General features: G+C 39.0%; 1 protein-coding gene and 1 pseudogene across 5 annotated transcripts in view; both read left to right on the forward strand.

Annotated features, from left to right (window-relative positions):
• Positions 1–532: 532 nt before the first annotated feature.
• Positions 533–758, forward strand: LOC108589775 (SNRPN upstream reading frame protein pseudogene; annotated as a pseudogene).
• Positions 759–6,428: 5,670 nt separating this feature from the next.
• SLC25A14 (solute carrier family 25 member 14) overlaps positions 6,429–23,168 on the forward strand; it is a 39,782-nt gene continuing 23,042 nt past the window's right edge. The window contains exons 1-6 of one of the 5 annotated variants that reach the window (XM_002763257.7): positions 6,429–6,494; positions 6,625–6,871; positions 11,696–11,789; positions 13,064–13,211; positions 15,742–15,836; positions 17,141–17,226. In XM_002763257.7, coding sequence (XP_002763303.1) covers positions 6,797–6,871; positions 11,696–11,789; positions 13,064–13,211; positions 15,742–15,836; positions 17,141–17,226 — 498 coding nt within the window. In that variant the 5' untranslated portion in view covers positions 6,429–6,494; positions 6,625–6,796. Of the gene's footprint in view, positions 6,872–11,695; positions 11,790–13,063; positions 13,212–15,741; positions 15,837–17,140; positions 17,227–23,168 lie in introns of all 5 variants that reach the window. The other 4 variants (XM_008989882.6, XM_017968687.5, XM_078362298.1 and 1 more) reach the window with 4 other exon arrangements.

Below are 23,168 nucleotides of genomic sequence, written 5' to 3' on the forward strand. Positions count from 1 at the left end.
TCTGGTAGGATCCTTGTTTTCACAGGTGAGGAAACTTGAAGATAGGGTGGTTGGGTACTTATGCAAGACCACACAGCTAGCAAAACTTGGTCTGTCAAATGCTAAAGGCTACACAGGGTTGCTGTAAGGTTTAGAGTTGGTGTATGTCAAGTTTCTGGAATATAGTAGGCAGTCAATAGATGATGGGGTTTATTATTTATTACATAGTTTCCATAAACATAATTTCTGATGGCTGCATATTATTTGGAAAATGGTATATTTTTAGGTAAGTACATTTCTAAAATATTATTCCTTTAAAAGCGTGTTTAGAATTCCATGGGAGCAAACAAAACTTTTATTTGAAAAAACAATTGTCATAAAATAAATTGTAATAAAAAGAAATCCCAGAAAGATTGCATTAACATGTGTTTCACTGGGCAGTGGGATTACAGGTGTGTGTGTGTGTGCATCTGTGTGTGTGTGTGTGTGTGTGTGTGTGTTGTGTGTGTTTAAATCTTTGTTGGCAGAGCAGAGCTGCCACTAGAGGTCCCTGATGCCTGAGGAGCTGCAGTCAAGCAGGGATCGCTAACATCTAAGACAGACTATCGAACAGCACGTGCCAGAGGTGGAAGTCCAAGTTAAATGCAAAAGGACCACCTCACTGAGAACCAAGAGCATCAGTTATACCCGAGGCCTTGTCAGCAGCAGCAAGCCCCTGTGGTGGATTCCAGGCTGAACTGAAACAGGCATTCTTAACGGAGACACTAAGAGGTGGGTAAAGCCATGTTGGAACAGCAGTAATCTGATTCCAAGTAAAAACCAGTCAATGTAATAAAGATATAATCTGTAATTTTTCAATATGATGTAGATTTATTTAGTCTGTCTTTTTTGTGTTTGTTGCTTTCATTTTTTTAGGAAAAGGCTATTACAAGTTGATTTTGATTTATTACCTTGTTTTTCCTTTGGGATTTTTCTTTTTTTCGACTTTAAGATTAGAATGCTGTCATTTCTGAGCATTCACTATTTACTTTTTATAAAATAAGAGCAGAGAGGAAGGGGGTTTACTGATAAATTCTCTCCTAGCTTTTCTTTATGTCTGCTTTTGCAATATTACCCCTCAACTTGAATTAATTAGGCCTATTTATGCCACCATTTTGAGTTTAAATCCAAGGAGACAAACAGAAATTTTCTGAGAAATTCTTATTTGTTGAATCATTTATACCTAAAATTTTCAGTTTTTTTTTGAAACAGGGTCTCAAAACTCCTTGCAGCCTCTGCCTCCTGCGTTCAAGTGATTCTTCTGCCTCAGCCTTCCAAGTAGCTGGGATTACAGGTGTGTGTTGCCACGCCCAGCTAATTTTTTGTATTTTTACTAGATATGGGGTTTTGTCATGTTGCCCAGGCTGGTATTGAACTCCTGACCTCAGGTGATCTGCCCGAGTTGGCATCCCAAAGTGATGGGATTACAGGCTTGAGCTGTTGTGCCCAGCCAGTACCCAACGTTTTCTAGTAATTGCATGGGCTTGGTTGCAAGCAGATGGTAGAATCTGATCATTGTCTCAAGCTCTTCCCAAGAGTAAGATAATTTTTCATTGAATAGGTGTGCACAACTGTTTTTTTAACCTAGGAGTTTTTAAGCTTATCAGTTCAGTTCACATATTCTTAATCATATGTTACGGTCTCGAAGTAGGACCATTTAATTTTCTGTTATTCAGTTATATCCTCTTTTATTCTAGTTTCAAATGCTAGTTCTACCTAAAAAATACTAGTTTAGGATTTCTTTAGAGCAGGGCTTGGTAACATATCTGGCCCACTACCTGTTTCTGTAAATAAAATTTTATTGGAACACAACCATATCACTTCCTACATGTGATCTGTGGTTACACCAGTGCTACAGTGGCATCTTTGAGTAGTTGTGACAGATGGAATGACAGGTACAGCCTAAAATATTTAATATCTTGCCATTTAAAAGGAAAAATTGGCTGACTTTTGTTTTAGAGTAGCAGATTTAAAGAAGAAAACACCAAGGTGAGGCCGATGAGCCTACTGATAATGTTATAGAAGGTGATGAATAAAGGATTATATACGTGTATGTAAGGTATACATTACAGGGTAGAGAATCAGATGAATTTATTGGGTAAGGGATGACTCGAAGAATCATGTTAAAACTTGCTATATAGGTAGATGGGGAGTTGCAGGGTCCAGCCCCACAGGGTCTAGTGGGTGTTGTTTTGTGTGTGGAGATGATAAATCACAGAAAAGAAAGACACAAGACTTGGAGATAAAAGAAGAATTCAGCTGGGATCAGGGGACCACTGCTACCAAGGCGCAGAGTCCAGCAGTGGCCCTGAATGCCTGGATGTGCTGATATTTATTGTATACAAGGCACGGGGGCAGGGCCAGAAGAGTAACTCGTCTGACATGATTGGTAGGGGTCAAGCAAACCACGTTCTTACAATACAGGGGCCATGTGGGTACAGTTTATGGAGTCACGTGGGTATAGTACAGGGGGTCACATGGGTATAGTACAGAGGGCCCCTCCCTCTCAGGTAGCCACTGCAAGGAGGGGAGACACATACGTCAGTATCTTTCTATGCACTTATCAGAGAGATCAAAGGCTTTTAGGATTCCTCTATTCTTACTTGTCACAACCTCTAAGAATTTACAAGGGAGCATCAGGTGGGAAAGTGGAACATGAAAGCCGACAAGGATAGTGACCATCAGAGCGCAACACCACAGAGAGGTGTTTAAGCCCCTGGATGTCTGTAGGCCCATCCAACTAATGTCAGGCCTTCCTTAAGAGCTGGCAGAGCAGAGTTTTCTCTGAACTCCCCCAGTGAAAGGGAAACTCCCCTTCACGGACTGCTAAGTAACAGGCACCTTCCCAGGCACTGGCGCTACCCTAAGGCATTTACTCTTGCCTCCTAATCACTTCTCACAATGTCCCTTCAGTTCCTAATTGTATTTCACCCGATTATGTCTACACCATAAGACTAAAATGTTCCTACACTATAATACTAAAGATTAATAGAGAATAATGATGTAATATCATTGATTCTATAATTGATTATGTGATTGAATCTAATATCTATTTGGTGTCATTTCCATAACTAAGTAATCAGTAAATATATCATTGCTATAACTAAGTAATCAGTTATTTATTAGACTGGGACAGACTGTGCTTTCAGTCTCTTGCCATGGCACCTGGGAAACTTTCTTCCCACAGGTAGTTTTTAAAGACATTTAAACAATTGGTACCCCTTTTCATTATAAAAATGTAAGGCACATGATAGCCAGGAAAAAAAGGAAAATAAACCATTATGTTGTGAATATCAGTTTAATTTTTGTTTGGTACCTAAAAATTTACTAGGATATGTATCCAATTGGATGCTTATCCAATTGGGATGCAAAGTGTAAATATTAGCAATATTAGTATGACTTTTAAATGTTTAGTTGCATTGTTTTCTAAAAGCATCACTAGAAATATGGATTGCTACTAAAAATTAATAGACCATTAGTTTGTTAGGACCACACTTTGTATTCTGGGTTTTTTTTTGTTGTTGTTAAATAAATATTTCCAATAAAGGAAAAAAAATCTTTGCCGATATTGTAGTTTTCATAAAACAGCATGCTTAAACATTTTTCTGATCAGAAAAGTAGCTAAAATAACTGCTATATTTTTAAAAGGCTGTGATGAAACAATGCTGCCACTGTGGAAAACAGTTTGACAGTTCTTTAAAAACTTGAACATAGAATTACCATATGGTCCAGCAATTGCTGTCCTAGGTATATACCTCTAAAAATTGAGAGAAAGTACATTGGTGTACAAGCAGATTCTTGTACACCAGTGCTCATAATATTTATAATAGCCAAAATGTGGAAACAACCCAAATATTCATCTGTGGATGAATGGATAAACAAAACGTGCTCTGTCCATACAATTGAATATGATTCAGCCTTAATAAAGAAATTCTGATACAGGGCACAGTGTGGATGAACCTTGAAAGCATTATGCTAATTGAAATTGGCCAGTCACAAAAGGACAAATGCTGTATGATTTCACTTATATGAGGTACCTAGAATAGGCAAATTCGTAGAGAGAGTAGAATAGTGGTGACCAGGGGCTGGGAGAGGGGAGAGGGGAAGTGATTAAAAGGTTTCTGTTTCGGAAGATGAAACATTTCTGGAAATAGATAGTGGTGATGGCTGCACAACATTGGGAATGTACTTAATACCATAGAATTGTATGGTTAAAATGGTAAATTTTATGTAATGCCCTTTTTTTCTTGAGACAGGGTCTCACTCTGTTGCCTAGACTGGAGTGCAATGGCATGATCCTGGCTCACTGCAACCTCCGCCTCTCAGGTTCAAGCGATTCTCCTGCCTCAGCCTTCCAAGTAGATGGGACTACAGAAGTGCACCACCACGCCTGGCTAATTTTGGTATTTTTAGTAGAGATGAGGTGTCACCATGTTGGTCAGGCTGGTCTCGAACTCCTTATCTCAAGCAATTCACCTGCCTCGGCTTCCCAAAGTGCTGGGATTACAGGTATGAGCCACTGCTCCTGGCTGTAATGTACATTTTTCTACAATAAAACAACAACGGGCCAGGCATGGTGGCTCACGCCTGTAATCCCAGCACTTTGCGGGGCGGGGAGCGCGGGGCAGGGGGGCGGGGAAGGGCCAAGGCAGGTGGATCACCTGTGGCCAAGAGTTGGAGACCAGCATGGCCAACATGGTGAAACCCCGTCTCCACTAAAAATACAAAAATTAGCCGTGTGTGGTGGTGGGTGCCTGCAATCCCAGCTATTCAGGAGGCTGAGGCAGGAGAATCACTATTTGGGAGACGGAGGTTGCAGTGAGCCTAGATCGCGTCATTGCACTGCAGCCTGGGCTACAGAACGAGACTCCGTCCAAAACTAACCAAACAAAAAAACCAACAAAATAAAACAAGGTGAACTAAAATGAGAAATATCCTTTTGGAACAATACAGTTCCAAATATTCATTCATTCAACAAATAACCATTTAGGGCCAACTGCCTTGCACTGACTTTTCCTTATAGCATGTAACCAATAACCCCTGTTATTGTGTACTCTCACGTGATGATTAGGTAACGTTGTAAGAAGGTCAAAAATAAGACATAGCCCATTGGTTTTGGGATTCACCCAGGGGTCTTTGCGGTTCCCCTTTCCTGCGTCCACAGGGGCTAGAGCTGGAAACCGGGCATCGGATTCTTGTCATCTTCTGACGGATTATTGGGTTTGTATCAACTGGGATTTCCCCTGTGGGTGTTTTTCTGCCTCATCTATTTAGCTTTTTATGGTCCCCTTTTCGGTATCCAACTTGCTCTTTCTTAAGTAAAGTTTCTGATTAAAGCGAGAGCTTCGAGTTTGGGGCCTGACCCTAATTTTTCACTCGTTAATGTCTGACGTCCAGTAGGTGCTTTCTCGATCTTTCTCCCTCCCTCCCTCCCTCCTTCCCTTTCTTTCTTCCCCTCTATCTCCCTTTTTCTCCCTTCCTTTCCCCCTCCCTCCCTTCCTTACCCTCTCTCTCCCTTTCTTTCTCTTTCCCTTCCCACCTTCCCTCGCTCCTCCCTTTCTCTCTCTCTCTTTCCTTCTTTGATGGAGTTTTGCTCTGTCACCCCAGGCTGGAGTGCAGTGGTGCGATCTCAGCTAACTGCAACCTCCGCCTCCGAGGTTCAAGCGATTTTCCTGCCTCAGCCTTCCGAGTAGCTGGGACCACAGGCACGCGCCACCACATCCAGTTAACCTTTTTTTTTTTTTTTTTGTATATTTAGTAGAGACGGGATTTCACCATATTGGCCAGGCTGGTCTCAAACTCCTGGCATCAGGTGATGCGCCCGTACTCCTAAAGTGCTGGGATTACAGGCGTGAGCCACCGTGCCTGGCCTTGATCTTTATTTTATTATCGAGCCCAGGCACCTCACTAAATTCGGCTCACCCCAACGTCTCATTTTCCTACTTTTATTTTGAAGCCTTTGCCCCACCCCCTCCACGTTGCCACCTTTTTCGTACTCTGCGCGCGCAGGGCATCACGCCCACCACTCTCCTTGCCTCACCCCTCAAGCCCCGATACCTGGGCGAGGCCCCGTCGTCTCGCTTTGCCCTGCTTTTCTAGCACGCGCCAGGTAGGTAGGTATCGCGGTGACGAGGCGACACTTCTTTCCCCTCTGGCGAGCACATTAACTGCAGAAGCTGCCAAATTCTTACGCCTTAGCTCCCCTACCTCCACCTCCCGCAAGCCCGGTTGCTCCCTCTAGGCCTCTGCGCCCCCAGTGGTTCCTACCCTCGCCTTTAGACCCCTGCCGCTTCCGCCTCTTATTTCGCGCCTTTGTTTTTAGGTTTGGAAGGGGCGGAGTTGAAATGGCTGCGCCACCGTTGCCGAAGCAACGCCTTGATTACTTCCGTTGGTTTCAATGCTTCCGGGTTGGCACTGCAGTAGCGTTTCCGACTGTGGGAGCCTCAGCTTCCTAGTCGTCCGTTGAGCCGGAGCAGGTGAGGGGGAGCTCCTGGACTTCCAGGCTGGGGAGCAGGGCTGGGCCGCGCCAGGCCGCGCAGGGCCGGGCTGGCCTGGTTCCCGGCATGGGAGGGGCTTAACGGTCCTCTGGTCTCTCTCTCCCCTCAGCTGAGTCCCTTCCCTGTCTTTCACTCTTCTGGCATCGGTGGTTTTACTTCTTCGATTGAACCCTGCTTCCTCGACCCCCCTGGGAGGCCGCCTCCTTCAGGCGCCTCCCTTCTCTCCACGAGCTCGCTCTGACAGCTGAGGAACTGGCAAGATCCTGCTACCCAGAGGGTGAATGGGTATCTTTCCCGGAATAATCCTAATTTTTCTAAGGGTGAAGTTTGCAACGGCGGCCGTGATTGTAAGCGGAGTAAGCAAACACCTCCATTGTATTAGTGTGAGGGATGCTGTTGAGAGATGCTCCCCTTTGGTTTCTACCCCCTGTCACTCCTGAGATCAAGGCGTTGAAGGCATCTATTAAAATGCAGTTCAGTTACTTGATTGGCATGACAGCTGTTATCAACATGAATTAGTTTCTCAGACAAGATAACAGCAGGGACATTTATAGTTTCCTATTAGTGATTCCTTGTTGTTTTTTCCCACCCCCAGGCTAGAGATACTTAGCGTTATCATGAACTCTTCCCTTGTCTTCATTCCCTACATCATCAAGTTCTTTGTGTCTTCATTTGGGAAGTCTATCTCTAACCTCAGTGCCAACAAGCGTCTTTGTCTGCTGTACTTTGCACCATCCTAAGCTAGTCTCCCTGGCTCTCCCATTTGTAATGTAATCCACTGTGTTTCCTGCAGCCCTAATAGGCTAACTAAAATGCGGATTTTCTCAAGTCACTTTGCTGTTAAAAACATATACACATGCAAAACTTGCAGCCCCCTTCTATATACCACTACCCCACCCCACCCCCACCCCTTGGTTTCCAGCCTTTCCATATGACATGCTCCTTATCACACTTCTTGTCTGATACTGTTCCAGTCAACAAGGGAGTTCTTTGTTCCAGTTAGGTTTTTTTCTTCTTAGCACAAACCATGCTGATGCCTGCTTCTACATGCTGTGCTTGTTCCCACGTTTGCGTTTCTGTTCATTCTGTCTCTCCCCTGCTCCTCTCCCTTCCCTGCACCTAACCAGAATGTACCTACCCTCTCTCAAGATTCAATTTAGGTTCTCTCACCTCCACAGTTTTCAAATTATTCAAGCCCATGCTTGTTGTAGTGTTTTCTATGCTCCTCTTGCTCTTAAAGTTTGTACTGCACAGTTTAGCACTTAATTTTTCTCTAACGAACTACTTTGATTTCTTTCACCAGATTATAAGCTCTTGAAAGGCAAGTACTATATTTTGTACTTTTTCCCCCTGTCCCATCTCATTGGTTATTCAGGAAAGATAGCTTGAATGGTAAATATTGTCTTGGTGCTAGAACGTATAGCTGTGTTTTTCTTTTCTTTCTTTTTTTTTTTTACACTTGTGATTTCTAGTTTTTCTAGTAGCTGTGTTTTTCAAACATGATTATACCCAAAGTGCATTGCAGGTTTGGGCATTTAGCATGCCTTCAATAATATCTGCTTAGCTGTCCATTGTTACCTTCTGAATCTGAGAATCTCTAATTCCTACTTTTTCTTGAAGGAGAAAGCAAGAAAGGGACCCAGAGTTTCCTGACCAAATCTTTGGAGTAGTATAGGGCTGTGTAACTTGTATTCTAGGACATTCTTACTCTCACTCATTAATTTATCAAATTTTCTGAAGTCAGATCTTCAGAATAAATGTTGGCATTTTTATGACAGTTTTCTTTACGCAGTAAAAATATGTAAGGTACTATATTTCTATTTTACCTTAGATATGACTCCTTTTACCCATATCTGGGGTTAGCCCCTACAAGTTAAAATCATTTTTAGAGGGCTTGAAGTAATTCCTTGCAACAAAAGCAAGGGAAGCAGGCTTGTAGGCAGAGAATATCTGGGGATCAAGATAGCGTCATGTATAGGGTGTGCGGCATTGACCAGGCCCAGCAAGTTACCTTTCTGGTTTCCCCTGCAATCCTTTATATACAGGCTGCATACAGAGGTAAAAGACCTCACACTGCAAAACCAACTAAATTTTGAATGGGTGTGTACTCAATTCTGTGCAAGCTGTAATGGGGGTTATAAAAGGTACTGTGAGATATAGTATCCTCCCTCATGGATCTTACTTAGTTAAGAGAGGAAATAACATGGGACATCTTGAAGCTGAACCTCATCCTAGTCATTTTTATGCCTGAGATTAAGATATAGAAGGGATAAAAGAAGGTTCAAGTAATATTGCACACCTGTCGAATAGGTGTGACACAACATGCATGCATGTGGACAACTTTATTGAAAAGACTTGGAGGTTTCAGCTGACAGTTTAATGATATGATAGTTGATGTGGCTCCCAAAAAAGTGAGTGCAATTTTCAGCTGTAGTAATTCAAGTATAATGTGTGAATGAAGAGAAGGATCATGGATATGTAGTCCGAGAAACATAAGATGTAAGAGAACATCACAGCTGTCTTTAAGTGTTTAAAGGGCTTGCCTAGGGAAAAAGAATGCATCTGTTGAATATTACTCCAAAGACTGGGTACAAATTAGAGGAAGACAGACTTTTGGCTCAATATGAGGAGGGAGTGTCTAAAGACAGATCTAATCAAAGATGATTCAGGATTTGTTCCTAAGATTTTTTCCTAACATTGGAGTGAGAGAGATTTTACTGTCAGAGGAGGGTGGTAGGGAAGTGGTGATTGTGGCAATGTTGAGTTTTGCCAGTGGTCCCCAGATTTTTGGATTTCATGGGCCAGTAAAATGTAAATGAATGTGTGGTGAAGGTATACAAATACAGGCTAGTCAGCCTATGCTCCAGGTGTAAGAAGAATGTGATCTCTTAATAATAGACAGTCTCTAAATTAAATACATTTACTGGAAAAAAAAGCACTAAGTGCCCTTATTTTTGTCATTTCGCCCCAGAATTGCGGGAATTTCATTAGGGAATCACTGGGCTACTGGGCTTTGGTCTTCCTGCCATGTCCTCCTTGCTCCCTGCCTTTCACTGATTTATCATTGCTCCCTAACCCGCTGGATATAAGGTTGTAAAGTCGTGTTAGAAGCTTTCTCTATAATGCAGAGTTGAAAAAAGTTATAAAGAGAAAGTTTTGGAGAGAAGCACAGTAGCTGTCTGAAACCTTTAAGACTATTTTGGGGCAATCTCGAAGTTTGTGAATAGAGAGTTAATTTTTCCTCACAAACTCAAAGAGGGTATATGCCATGGTCTTGCTTTTCCATTTCTACTCTCACCATATGTGTCATAGTTTACTATCAATTCTAATCAGAAAACGTCGGCATAACATAAATCTTGATAAGGTAATATTTAGTCTTCAAGACTCTGATTTCCAGCTGCAGTTGATATTTGAAATGGCTATTCCCACTTTGCTCATTAGAATTCTTTTCAACAACTTTCCTCCAAAAGGGCTATCTATCCCAGACTCTATATGTACTGTGCTTGAGAGGAAGCCTCCATAATGATTTTTTGTGGTCTGTAACTATAGCGTTTAATCAGCATGTTTGCTATCTTCTCTGGAAAATTGTATTTTGCTTAGTTACAGAGAATTCCTTATGTGGAAGTAAAGCAAAACCTTTAAATGGATACTGTGACTCAAAGGTGCTAACCCCAGACTGGGCAATGGGAGAGAGGGGCGGACAACAAGTAACATCTGTTGAGATGTAAATTTGGGTACTTAAATGTTTAAAAATGTAGTAATGATAGTTAACTAACAGTTATTGAGCTAGGTGCCAGGCACTTTTCAAGGCATTTTTCATATATTATTTAATTTTCACAGCAACCCTATTATATAGTTTTTATTATTAGTTCCATTTTACGGTTCAGAAGGTGGAGGCATAGAGAGATTAAATAACTTGCCCAAGGTCACAGAACTAGTAAGTGGTGGAGTCAATAAATGAATATGGAGTTAGCATTTAAATTTTAGCAGTCTGACTTCAAGAGTCTGCATTCCTGCCCACAAACCACTTGGAAGTTGCTTTTGAAATTCAGATGTATACATACTGTGAAGCTCTGAAAAAGGAATATTTGAAGGAAATCTGAGAAGAACAGATACTACTTTCAGGTGGACCAAGATTTAGTAAGCAATGCCTAGAACAGTTCTTAAGTGTGGAAGCATCGGCGCTATTTGGGATCTTGCAAATTCTCAGGGCCACACCACCAATCAGAAACTCAAAGGGGGAGGCCCAACAATCTATGTTTTAATAGGCCTTCTAGATGATTCTAATACATGCCAAAATTTGCAAAACTAGAGGCCAGAGCTATGGAAAAAATAAAATCCAAGAGAGAACAAGCTGAGAGTGGCAGAAAAAGAGAGTAAAGCTGAAAAGATTGACAATGACAGGTCTGATGGGGGTGGGATAGGGAAGGAGAAAAGGGAGGCTGGGAGCAGAATATGTTGTTAAAGAACTAGAATATAAAAGAAGAAAAGTATTTGTGTGTTTTAAAAGTCCAGGAAGAAGGAAAAGGAGATCCACTAGATGGATGTACATTAAATGTCAGAGGGAAGAGAGACATCGTATTGCTATCATGCCTTTGGGGGCTGGCTAGAAGGAAGGTAAAAAGGTGCTTAGCTCAGCCTGGGCCTGGTTGGGAGGCAAAGTTATATATAGCTAGAAACTTTAAAGTTTAGTGGAACATATAGGAGGGCTAAGAATATGAGAGGGTAGTAGTGTGAGCCTGTGCTTTGTACCTGAATCAAGCTAACTGAATACCATGCACTGCTTTTATAAGATGCCTCAGCCTATATAATTTAAATTTCAGATTCCTTCATTTGTAATTATCTAGTTGAATGTCAAAGTTGGGTGTGCTGGATGGACTGAAGCCTCTTCTCTGGGTGGGGATGAGTATAACATTAAAGAAACTAGAGAGAATGAAGGGCACAGGTTGATCTCTGAGTGAATCACATGCCTACCCCTACAAAATGTCAGTAAAGAACAAACTCATGATCATCCAGCACATAAAACAGGATCCCCCATTTTGTGTCATTCCACTTGGTGGGTTTTTTTCCTTTACATCTGTTTTATTTGCCAATTTGTTTGGCAAATCTAAATTATATGATCAGATGCTAACAAATGCTCCTCACTCTTGTGCCTTGTTCTGATTTGTGTTTATTTTTAGCACCAGAAAAGTACCACTGTAAGTCATGAGATGTCTGGTCTGAATTGGAAACCCTTTGTATATGGCGGCCTTGCCTCTATCGTGGCTGAGTTTGGTAAGAATGTGAGAAGTGACAAGTCTGCATTATATGGTATAGATGGTAGCTTATGGTGATGGTTATTTTTGGTGAAAGCTAGATAAAAAATAAGAAGCTTGCCTTATTTTAAAAATTGTCTCAAATCCATGAAGTAATATTTCAGAGAAAGTACTACTAATGGTATAGCAGATTAAGTTAAGAAAAGTCAAACTCAGGAAAGGTTTTCTGGTAGTTTAGTGATTGGTTAATTTGCTAGGCTTAAGTAAAAGACATGCATATATAGAGGGAGTTGGATATGTCATAAGGGTTTTTGCTATATTTCTTTATTGATGCTCTTTTATGCTAAATTGTTTATAAGTTTCTTTGTACTGCAAGTCCTTTTTTTCAAACCTCTGTTCCATTTTAGAAGAAAATGTACTAACAAGATCAAACAAGATTCTCTTCTACATGATTTTAATTTTAATATATTTTTAGATTGTCATTTTTCCATCTTCCAAATTTTCTCTTTCCTAAACTATTCATAAGTGACTACTGACTTTCTTGGCATATCCTGTGGTGTTGTAATCTTCGGGTCATCAGTGACCAGAGCTACCTAATCACCTTGTTAGTTTTACACCCTGAAATATATTTTGTCAATGTAATGACCACTTCTGTTTGTTGACATAAGATGTTTGGTTAAAGAAATTTTCCCCCCAAGCACTCTACAGGTATTAGTCCTGAATTACCTAAGGGACCAGGATGAGTAGAACCAAATAGGACTTTGCCATTATCTTTCATAATATTAGAGGAGTATTTGTTTCTTGTAAACAGATAAAAGAGAAAACCCACAAAACTTTGTAACACTGTATAAGAGCATCTGGAGCAGCAATCCCATGCTTTCCTATCTTTGTGAAAGTTTGGGGAGATTTTATGAGACATAGAGGTGGGGAGACTTGAGGTGGGAAGGGGAAGGAAGGAGACTGATAAATGCCAGATTGTATGTTACAGATGAAATAATAAACAACATTTAATTACTTTGCATGTATAATACATTAGGACAAGTTTAAAGCATTTTATTATATTACAGTTAGAAGTATACTGCAGGTCAAATGGTGCTGCCTGTGTATCGTATAATGCATTTCATTTACCACATACAACTCATGTCTTCTGACAGTGGTATTCTAGTAGCGCTCTTCTATGTGTTATAAAAAGGACTTTGTCTCAGGATTCAAATATTGTCCTTGGCTTATATTTAGCAACTACTTAACTGTGATTCTTTGGACATACTTATAAATGAGTGTGTTCCTTTATAGGAACTTTTCCTGTGGACCTTACCAAAACACGACTTCAGGTTCAAGGCCAAAGCATTGATGCCCGTTTCAAAGAGATAAAGTATAGAGGGATGTTCCATGCGCTGTTTCGCATCTGTAAAGAGGAAGGTGTATTGGCTCTCTATTCAGGGTAAGACTGATTCTTTCCTTATATCATTAATAGAAATGCTTTTTGAAGAAGTCATATATTTCAGCTGTCTGATAGTTTGTGTCTGTTTCATATTCACTATTTCAACTTGTAATTCAGTATGGATATGCCAGTTTATATTTCTCCTAAGTCTTGAGCTTTGGGTTTTGTGTTCATTGACTATAAGTGATAACATTTTAAAATGGATGTGTCGTTGCAGCATAGGCTTTCTCCAGATTTCCCAAGAGTCATTAATAGCCACTGTTAATAACAGCACCAATTCATTGTATATATTTTGTGATATCCCTCCCGAGTTGGCAAATGCTGACTTCCTTTAAAATTTTCCTCTTTGAAAAGATATTATTCTTGCAGTTTAAACAGAAAGTGCATAATGAGAGAGAGGGAGACTCATCCTTATTGTCACCTTTTGATTAGCCATAAGTTTGTGGTTTCCTGTCTAGTTTGTAGTTCATCTGTTGCCAGTTTCCTAGGCCACTCCTGCATCTAGGCTACCAGTTTATTACTCAGAGAATGACATTAATTTTATCATTAAACTATGTTACATCGTTAAACTATGTTAGACTTAATTTAAAAGGTAATTTTCTTGGAAAAATCAAGTAGTACATCCTGAAGATGATCCACCATCCTGACTTGTGGATCATCTGTTTCACCTTGTTCTTTAATCAGCATGGATGAATCACAAGATATTTTCTTTTCTGATAGCAAGCAATAAAGTCAGAAATATGCATATTTAGTCATCATTTTAAAATCCTAACCATTTGAGCTGCTGCTGTCTTTCTATTTATACCTCCTACAGTATAGTTCTGCAATTTGGAAGAATCCCAAAGGAGGTATGAATGAGAATGTCTCCAGTTTAAAGGAGAACTTAAATAGGGTGAAATTTTGGCTCTAGAACTTCCTTGTTGATATGATTAAAGACATATCTGCAACTGTTAGGAAGTAGAGATTGATTAAAAAAAAATCTCTGTTAGGTGAGTAATAATGTATAATTCTTTTTAGAAATTGCTGGATTCAATTTACCAATATTTTCTTAAGGATTTTTGCATCTAAGTTCATGAGAGACATTGGTCTGTTCTTTTCCTTTTTCGTACTGTTTTTATCTGGTTTTGGTATCAGCGTAATACTACTTAAAATAAGTCGGGAAGCGTTCCCTCTTCTGTTTTCTGGAAGGGACTATGTATGCTTGGTGCTATTTTTTTAAATGTTTTGTAGAATTTCCCAGTGAAATTATCTGGGCTTGAAAATTTCTTTTTTGGGAACATTTAAATTTGGAATGCAAATTCTTTAATGGTTGTCTTAGTTTGAGCTGCTATAACAAAGTACCATAGACTGGGTGACTCATAAATAACCAGAATTTATTTCTTACAGACCTGGAGGCAGGAAATCTGAGATCAGGGTGCCAGTATGGTCAGGTTTTGCTGAGGGCTCTTTTCTGGGTTGCAGACTGCCAAGACTTCTAACTGTATCCTCACGTGGCAGAAGGAGAGTGAGGGAACTCTCTGGGATCCCATTTATAAGGGCACTAATCCTATTCATAAGGGCTTCACCCTCATGATGTAATCACCTCCTATTACCTTCACATTGTGGGTTAGGATTTTAAGATCTTGATTTGGGGATGATACAAACAGTCAGTCCATTGCAATGGGTATGAGTCTTATTCAGATTGAGCTGTTTTATCTAGTTGAGTTTTGGTAAAGCTTATGGTTTTTAAGGAATTTGTCAGTTTCTTCTAAGGTGTTAAATTTATGAGTATAAAGTTGTTTTACTATACTCTTATTGTCCTTTTAATGGCTGTAAGAATTGTAGTGCTAGTCCTTGTTTCATTTCTGATTTGCTTCTTCTGTCTTTTTATCTTTGTGAGTCTTGCTAGAGGTTTATCAGTTTTGTTGATTTTTTTTTAAGAGAGCCAGCTTTTTGTTTCATTGATTTTTCCCTATTTTCAATTTCATTAATTTGTGCTTTTTTTTATTTTCTTCCTTTTGCTTGCTTTGGGTTTATTTTGCTCATCTTTTTCTAGTTTCTTGAGGTAGGAACATAGATTATTGATTTGAAACTTCCCCCCTTTTTTTAAATGTAAGCATTTCATGCTGTAAATTTCCCTCAGCTCTGCTTTGGCTGCATCTCATAAATTTGGATAGGTTGAATTTTATTATCATTCAGGTCTGTGAATTTAAAAAATATCCTTTGACACTTGGTCTGACCAATAGATTGTTTAGAAATATGTTGTTTAATTTATGAATGTTCGAGGATTTTTCTTATTGATTTCTGGTTTGATTCCATCATTGTCAGAGAACATACTGTATATGATTTCAGTTCTTTTAAATTTGTTGAGGTTGGTCTTATGACCTAGAATGTCCAGTTTCTTGGTGAGTGTTTCGAGTGCTTGAAAAAAATTCATATTCTGCTGTTGGGTGGAATGAGATGGGTAGTGCAAATGAGTAGGCTGTCTAGATATGTATAATCTGCAGATTCATGTTGAGTATAACTTTTTTATTCTTTTTTCTTTCTGCAGAATTGCCCCGGCTTTACTAAGACAAGCATCATATGGCACCATTAAAATTGGGATTTACCAAAGCTTGAAGCGCTTATTCGTAGAACGTTTAGAAGGTCTGTATACTCACCCTCTTTTGAGGTGATACTCAAAGGGATTGTTGAAGTCATGCTTAGCGAGAAGTGTTGGTCATGAGGTGCCTGAGAAGGGAGGAGAGTCACTGCAAGGACAAAGTGAGCTTGTTCTAACTTGGAATAAATCTTTGCAGAGGTGATATATGAATAAGAGAGACCTGTTCTTCAAATTTGTCCCTTTTCGTATCAACAAAAAAGGCATCTGATTATCCCAAAAGAAACATGGAACAATCTTGTCCAGAAGATTAATGCTATTTTCATCAATAAGAGGACTTCAACTGTAAGGCATTTTCTAGCTGGCAATTTTGATAAGCTTTTATTAGGCGAAATAATTTTAGGCTAAATTCTGATGTGCCTAGGCTAAATTCTGATGTACCTTATGCATATTCAGCATTATCATATGTCTGTTTGCTGCTGTAGCATTTTCCATCCTGATACTATACTAAATGGTTATTTTACCACAGGCCTGGGGCTGTTGGATGGTTGGGGACAGCTGGAAAGCCTTTCAGTTAGTAATGTGCTTTGGATCACTTTATTGTCCTAAAATCAGCTTTTTCTGAAGGCTTTTTTTGGGGGGATTGTGAAGGGTTCTTTTCCACCTCTTTCTAAAATATTTTTTTTCATAGATTCTTCACTTGGATTAATTCAGTTTCTGTTTGTGGGGTCTTCATAGTGTGAAGGAACAGTGAAGATTGAATTTCACTATAGAACAATATGCTCTGTGGTTTCTTTGTTCTTTTTTCTCACTGAGGAGATTTAGTTCTAAATGATTGCTTTTTCATATTTGATTATGAAAGCCTGTAAATTAACAGAGGCTAGGAGAGATCAAAGGCCTATCAAAATTAATATTCAGATAAGTTTTTGTACTAGACATATGATTTTCTCTTTTAACATTCAGTTCTCGAATGTTTCGAGTTGATGATTACCCAGAAAAAGACTTTAAAAGCATGTTCTTCAGATGTTTGAAAAAGTCGAAAGGGAAATACTACCTTCCGAATTCGTGTGTGAGATATTGATAGTTATGTAGAAGAACAGAATGTGTTCCAGTGTCCTTTAGAAATAATGATGTTTTTGGAAATGATTTATATTTTACAATTTTTAATATATTTTAGCACTGTTTTGAGATCTAGAAATATTTGTGTTTCTTTATCTTCCTAAGCTTTATGGTTCATTTTTGAAGTCATCTCTCTAACCAAGTTGCCCTTCCTTCAGTAGGTCAGTACTGTGTTCTCAGAAACTGGTGCCCTAATACAAGCAGACCTTTGTTTTTCTTTTCCTTTTTACAGATGAAACTCTTTTAATTAATATGATCTGTGGGGTAGTGTCAGGAGTGATATCTTCTACTATAGCCAATCCTACTGATGTTCTAAAGGTAAGAGAGATACAGTGTGATTTGAGAAGAGCATAAGCTTTGAGTCAGATTTGGGTTCAGATTCTCACTCTGTCACTTGCCAGCTATAGAATCTTGGGCAAATCAGTTAACTGCATTAAGCCTCAATTTCATCATTTGAAAAATGAAGATAATACATTGTTTATAACAGGGTTGTAAAGAGTTAGCGATTATATATACACTGCCTATCATTGTACTCAGTGTAGTAGATGCTCAATAAATGGCAGTCAATTTATTATGATATGAATTAATCCACTGGTCTTCACACTGGGGTATGCAAGGCCTTATAGGTTTTTTACAAGGGCTGTGCAGTTTTATAGGAATCAATTTCCAGATCTCTTACATCCATTTGTACTCCATCCTAAAACTGGTCCGAGAATGAATCTGTGTTTGTAATAGACCTTACTCAGTTTTACAAAAGAAAGACATGTCCCCACCCATTCTAAATCTTGGTATGGTATGTTGAGCTGTGGTATAACCTGGGATGCCAAACAGACATAAATTGAAATACAGTTTTTGGAGAAACCTACTTTAATAACTAATTTGGGCACCTTAAGTCTGTAATGCCTCTGTCTTTCCCTATCTTATTAATATTTCTATTAAGGGTGAGATTTCACATTAAAAATGATACATTTTGGCCTGTATGGGGATATTCTGAATTCAGAACCAGAACAGCATAGGTTGGTGGTGCTGATTTCTTAAGAGTGTGATTGGATTCCTTTAAGATTTTATCAAATCACAGACTGAAACATTAATTTTAATGTCAATTTTCATCTTTATTTCATAAAATGGTAAATATTTTCTACTTAACTTATTTAAACTTATGATTAATTAAAAGCACTAAATATAGAATTAAAATATATGAGGGGAACCCAAAGTTTTAAAAAGTTATTTTAAAATTATTTTAAGGGGATTGTGAGAAAAAAGTAAGAGGACACATGTCTTTTAAAATTTGACCACTAGTAAAACCACAAGTGGCTAGGTTAGTGAAGGAGAGATCTGTTTATTGCAATTCAGAGAGGGGTTTGAGAACTGAGAGAGAGGGATTTGAAAAATAACACACATGAAATAAACCACTGGTGGCTGATAGATAAAAATATGAGATAGTCTTTCTGGACTAAAATGATGGTAATTTACAGAATATTTATAGCATTTTAGATTTACAGAACAAGTTTTTTTTCAACTTTTATTTTAGATTCAGGGAGTACATGTGCAGGTTTATTACAGGGGTATATTGTATGATGTTGACGTTTGGGATACAAATGATCCCATCACCCAGATAGTGAGCACGGTACCCAACAGTTTTCAACCCTTGTCCCCCTCCCTCTTTCTCCCCTCTCTTATTCTCTGGTGTCTGTTGTTGACATCTTTGTCCATGAGTATGCAATGTTTAGCTCCCACTTATAAGTGAGAACATGCTATATTTGATTTTCTGTTCCTGTATTAATTCACTCAGGATAATGGCCTCCAGCTCAATCCATGTTTCTGCAAAGGACATGATTTTGTTCTCTTTTATGACTGCATAGTATTCCATGGTATATATATATATACCACACTTTCTTTATCCAAACTGCTGTTGTTGGGCACCTAGGTTGATTCCATGTCATTGCTATTGTGAATAGCGCTGTGCTGAACATAGGAGTGTATGTGTATTTTTGGTAGAATGATTTATTTATTTTTTCTTTTTTTTAATTGCATTTTAGGTTTTAGGTCTTGCAGAACATGCAAGGTAGTTGCGTAGGTACACACATGGCAGTGTGTTTTGCTGCCTTCCTCCCCTTCACCCACATTTGGCATTTCTCCCCATGCTATCCCTCCCCAGTTCCCCCTCCGCAGTCCCTCCCCTACTCCCCCCAATAGATCCCAGTGTGTAGTGCTCCCTTCCCTGTGTCCATGTGTTCTCATTTTTCATCACCCGCCTATGAGTGAGAATATGCGGTATTTCATTTTCTGTTCTTGTGTCAGTTTTCTGAGAATGATGTTCTCCAGATTCATCCATGTCCCTACAAAGGACATGAACTCATCATTTTTGATTGCTGCATAATATTCCATGGTGTATATGTGCCACATTTTCCCAGTCCAGTCTATTGGTTCCAGGTCTTTGCTATTGTAAACAGTGCTGCAATGAACATTCGTGTGCATATGTCCTTATGTAGACCGATTTATAGTCCTTTGGATATATACCCAGTAATGGGATTGCTGGGTTAAAGGGTAGTTCTGTTTTAAGTTCCTTGAGAAGTCTCCAAACTGCTGTCCAAAGTGGCTGAACTAATTTACATTCCCATCAACAGTGTCTAAGCATTCCCTTTTCTCTGCAGCCTTGCCAGCATCTGTTGTTTTTACTTTTAAATAATAGCCATTCTGACTGGTGTGAGATGGTATCTCATTGTGATTTTGATTTGCATTTCTCTGATAATTAGTGATACTGTGCATCTTTTCATGTTTGTTGGCTGCTTGTATGTTTTCTTTTAAGAAGTGCAGCAAACCGACACAAGAACAGAAAATCAAACACCGCATGTTCTCACTCATAGGTGGGTGTTGACCAATGAGAACATGTGGACACAGAGAGGGGAGCATCACACACTGGGGTCTGTGGGGGGGAACTAGAGGCGGGACAGCAGGGGGTGGGTAGTTGGGGAGGGATAACATGGGGAGAAATGCCAAATATAGGTGATGGGGAGGAAGGCAGCAAACCACAGTGCCATATATGTACCTATGCAACAATCTTGCATATTCTTCACATGTACCCCAAAACCTAAAAGGGAATAAAAAATATATGTATATATATATGCATATATATATACACATATATATGCATATGTATATACACATATGCATATATATGTAAAAGAAGTGTCCATGTCTTTTGCCCACTTTTTCATGGTGTTAATTGGTTTTTGCTTGTTGAATTAAATTCCTTATAGATGCTAGATGCCAGATTTTCATCAGATGCATAGTTTGTGAATATTTTCTCCTAGTTTGTAGGTTGTCTGTTTACTCTGTTGGTAGTTTCTTTTGCTGTGAAGAAGCTTTTTAGTTTAATCAGGTCCCACTTGGTCAATTTTTTGTTTTCTTGCAATTACTTTTGAGGACTTAGTCATAAATTCTTTCCCAAGGCCCTAGGTTTTCTCTTAGGAGTCTTAGGATTTTAGGTCTTAACTTTAAATCTTTAATGTGTCTTGAGTTAATTTTTGTATATGGTGAAACGTAGGGGCCTAGTTTTATTCTTCTGCATATAGCTAGTCTGCTATCCCAGCATCATTTATTGAATAGGGAGACCTTTCCCCACTGCTTATTTTTGTTCACTTAGAAAAAGTATTTATGAAGAGAATTTAATTGAAGAGCGCTTTGTTCCTCTTACTCTCAGCAGACAACTCCACCTCCTATGGCCTGGCCTTACACCTCTCAATTTCTTGTCCTTTCTACCTTTCACGTGTAAACTTACATCTATACCCATCTTTACCTTGTTCTTACTGTAGTGATTTTTCAGACCAGACCAGTATTACCTGGGAACTTGTTAGAAATGCAAATTATCAGGCCCCACCCCATACCTACTGAATCAGAAAGGGTAGGATGGGACCCAGCAGTCTGGTTTGACAGGACTTTCAAGTGATTTTGATATATGTTCAAGTTAAAAAAAAAACACCCTGGTTTTCACTTCCATTTTATCAGGGACCTTTCTCTATCATTTGTCCCTTTTCCTCTTATCTTCAGCATCTTCCTCTTTACTGGTTATGTGCTCTCAAATGATAAATATGGTCAAGTCTCTCTATCCTAAAATATTTTCTTGATCCTCTGACCTCCTTAAAATACCATGCTAGCTCTTTTCTTCCCTTTTCATCCAGATTTTACAAAAGAGTAATCTGTACATCCATTCCCTCCATAACCTTCTGTAATCACTTCTGCTACTTGATTCAAATTACTCTCCCCAGGGTCAGCAGTAATGTCCACCTTATCCAATCCAGTGGACATTTTAGTTCTCATCTTACTTAACCTATTTTGACTTCATTCCTTCTACTTGAAGTTCTTTTTTGGTTTTGTCACCACACTATTTAGATTCTTCTTCTAGGTTTCCTATTCCTTGGTTTCATTTGTGGGCTTCCTTTTTATGTATATACCTTAAATCTTTTTCTTCTCCCACCTAGGTTCCATCTTTAGCTCTTTTCTCCTCTTCAGTCTCTCCCTGGTGGCCGTTTTCATGCTTAGTACTTTAGTTCTCACTGTATCAGTTAGGTTATAGGCTGAGCTACTGTCACAGAGAAACTCAAAAATATAAGTCTCCATATACAAGTTTGTTTCGCTGTCAGGTCACCATCTAGAGCACTGCAGTCAGTGCTGGTAAGGCAGCACTACTTCATGCAGTCATCCAGGATCCAGGTTTCTTCATTTTTGTTGCCCTACCATCTCCTAGGGCAGGGATTGGCAAACTACTGTCTGCGGGCCAAATCTGGCCCACTCCCCGTTGTAAATAAAGTTTTATTGGAACACAGCCACCCCATTTATTTATTGCCTATGGTTGCTTTTGTGCTTCAGTGGCAGAGCTGAGTAGTCACAACAGAGGTCATAAGACCTGCAAAACCGAATGTATTTACTGTCTGGACCCTTACAGAAAACATTGGTTGACCCCTGTCCTCTGGTATTATTTTAATCTGTATAGTCGAAGTTGGATCACCATCAAACCCCCATTCCAGCCCATGGGAAGAGAGTTGAGGGAAAGCAGTTTCCTTTTGATTTGTCAAAAATAAAATCAGGAAAAATTTTAAACTTTATTGTATGCAATAAGAGAAAGTACAGATCTCAATCCAGGGTACTTTAAACCAGGTAACAAGCTTATCTTACTGCAGTTTATAAAGCAGAAGGGCAGAAACATTTTGACCTTTTTTGTGATTGGCTGTTATAAATGTTCTTTCTTTTAAAGGCAAACAGCTGTTTAAAGTGATTGTCTATGGTTATTGGTTTCATTTCACTGAAGAATTCTGACAAAGATGTAAAGCTTATGTTTTGTGTTTATGATTAGAGATAGCAGTTATGAGGAAAAGTTTCAGTTACCTGATGATGGGTGGCTGGCCTTAGGGTATATCTCATTTGTTGCCTCCATTTTTGTCTTTAACAGTTTAAATCTTTAAATATGTAGTTTTTCATAAACAATTTCGAACATACGAGTGAGTAGAAAATAACATAGTGCAGTGAATGTCTTTTTACACCGAGGTAGCTAAGATTTTGCTACACTTGCTTTTTTTATTCCCTTTTTCTGAATTATTTTAAGGCACATTCCAGACATTGTCATTCCCCCCTCATAAACTTCAATGTGTATCTCATAAAAGGAATATTTTCCTACATAACCATGGTGCCATTGTTTCATTCCTATATAACCACGGTGCTACTGTTACATTTAATAAAACAAACATTAATTCATTAGTAACATCTAATAATCTGTGTTTACATTTCCAGACTGTCTTAAAGATTTTACAGTTGATTTGTTTAACTTGGGTCCCAAAGCCTATGCATTATATTTAGTAGTTATATTTCTTAAGTCCCTTTTATTCTAGAGTACCCCTCTCCTGTCCATGTACCTTTTATTTATGTGTTTATTTGCTTTTTGCCATTAACTTGTCAAATAAATGGGATCAGCTCTCCTTTAGAAATTCTAAGTTCTGGATTTGTCTTTTTGCTTCCTTGTGATGTCATTTAACTTGTTCCTCTAAATCTTCTATCTCTGTAAAAGGAAGGTTTCTGTAAAGGTCATACCTAGTCACGTGAGGAGGCACACATTGTTCGGCTGTCCCAATATAAGGATGTTAAGATTGATCAGTGAGTTCAGGCGTGACAGCCCAATTTCTCCTTTGTAGTTTCCCGTCAATCCTTCTTCTAATGGTTTCTTCTGTTGGTGACCATTATCTGAATCAATTACTTCATTAAAGGTT

The sequence above is a fragment of the Callithrix jacchus genome, chromosome X (assembly GCF_049354715.1).
Source record: "Callithrix jacchus isolate 240 chromosome X, calJac240_pri, whole genome shotgun sequence".
In the NCBI taxonomy this organism is placed as follows: domain Eukaryota; kingdom Metazoa; phylum Chordata; class Mammalia; order Primates; family Cebidae; genus Callithrix; species Callithrix jacchus.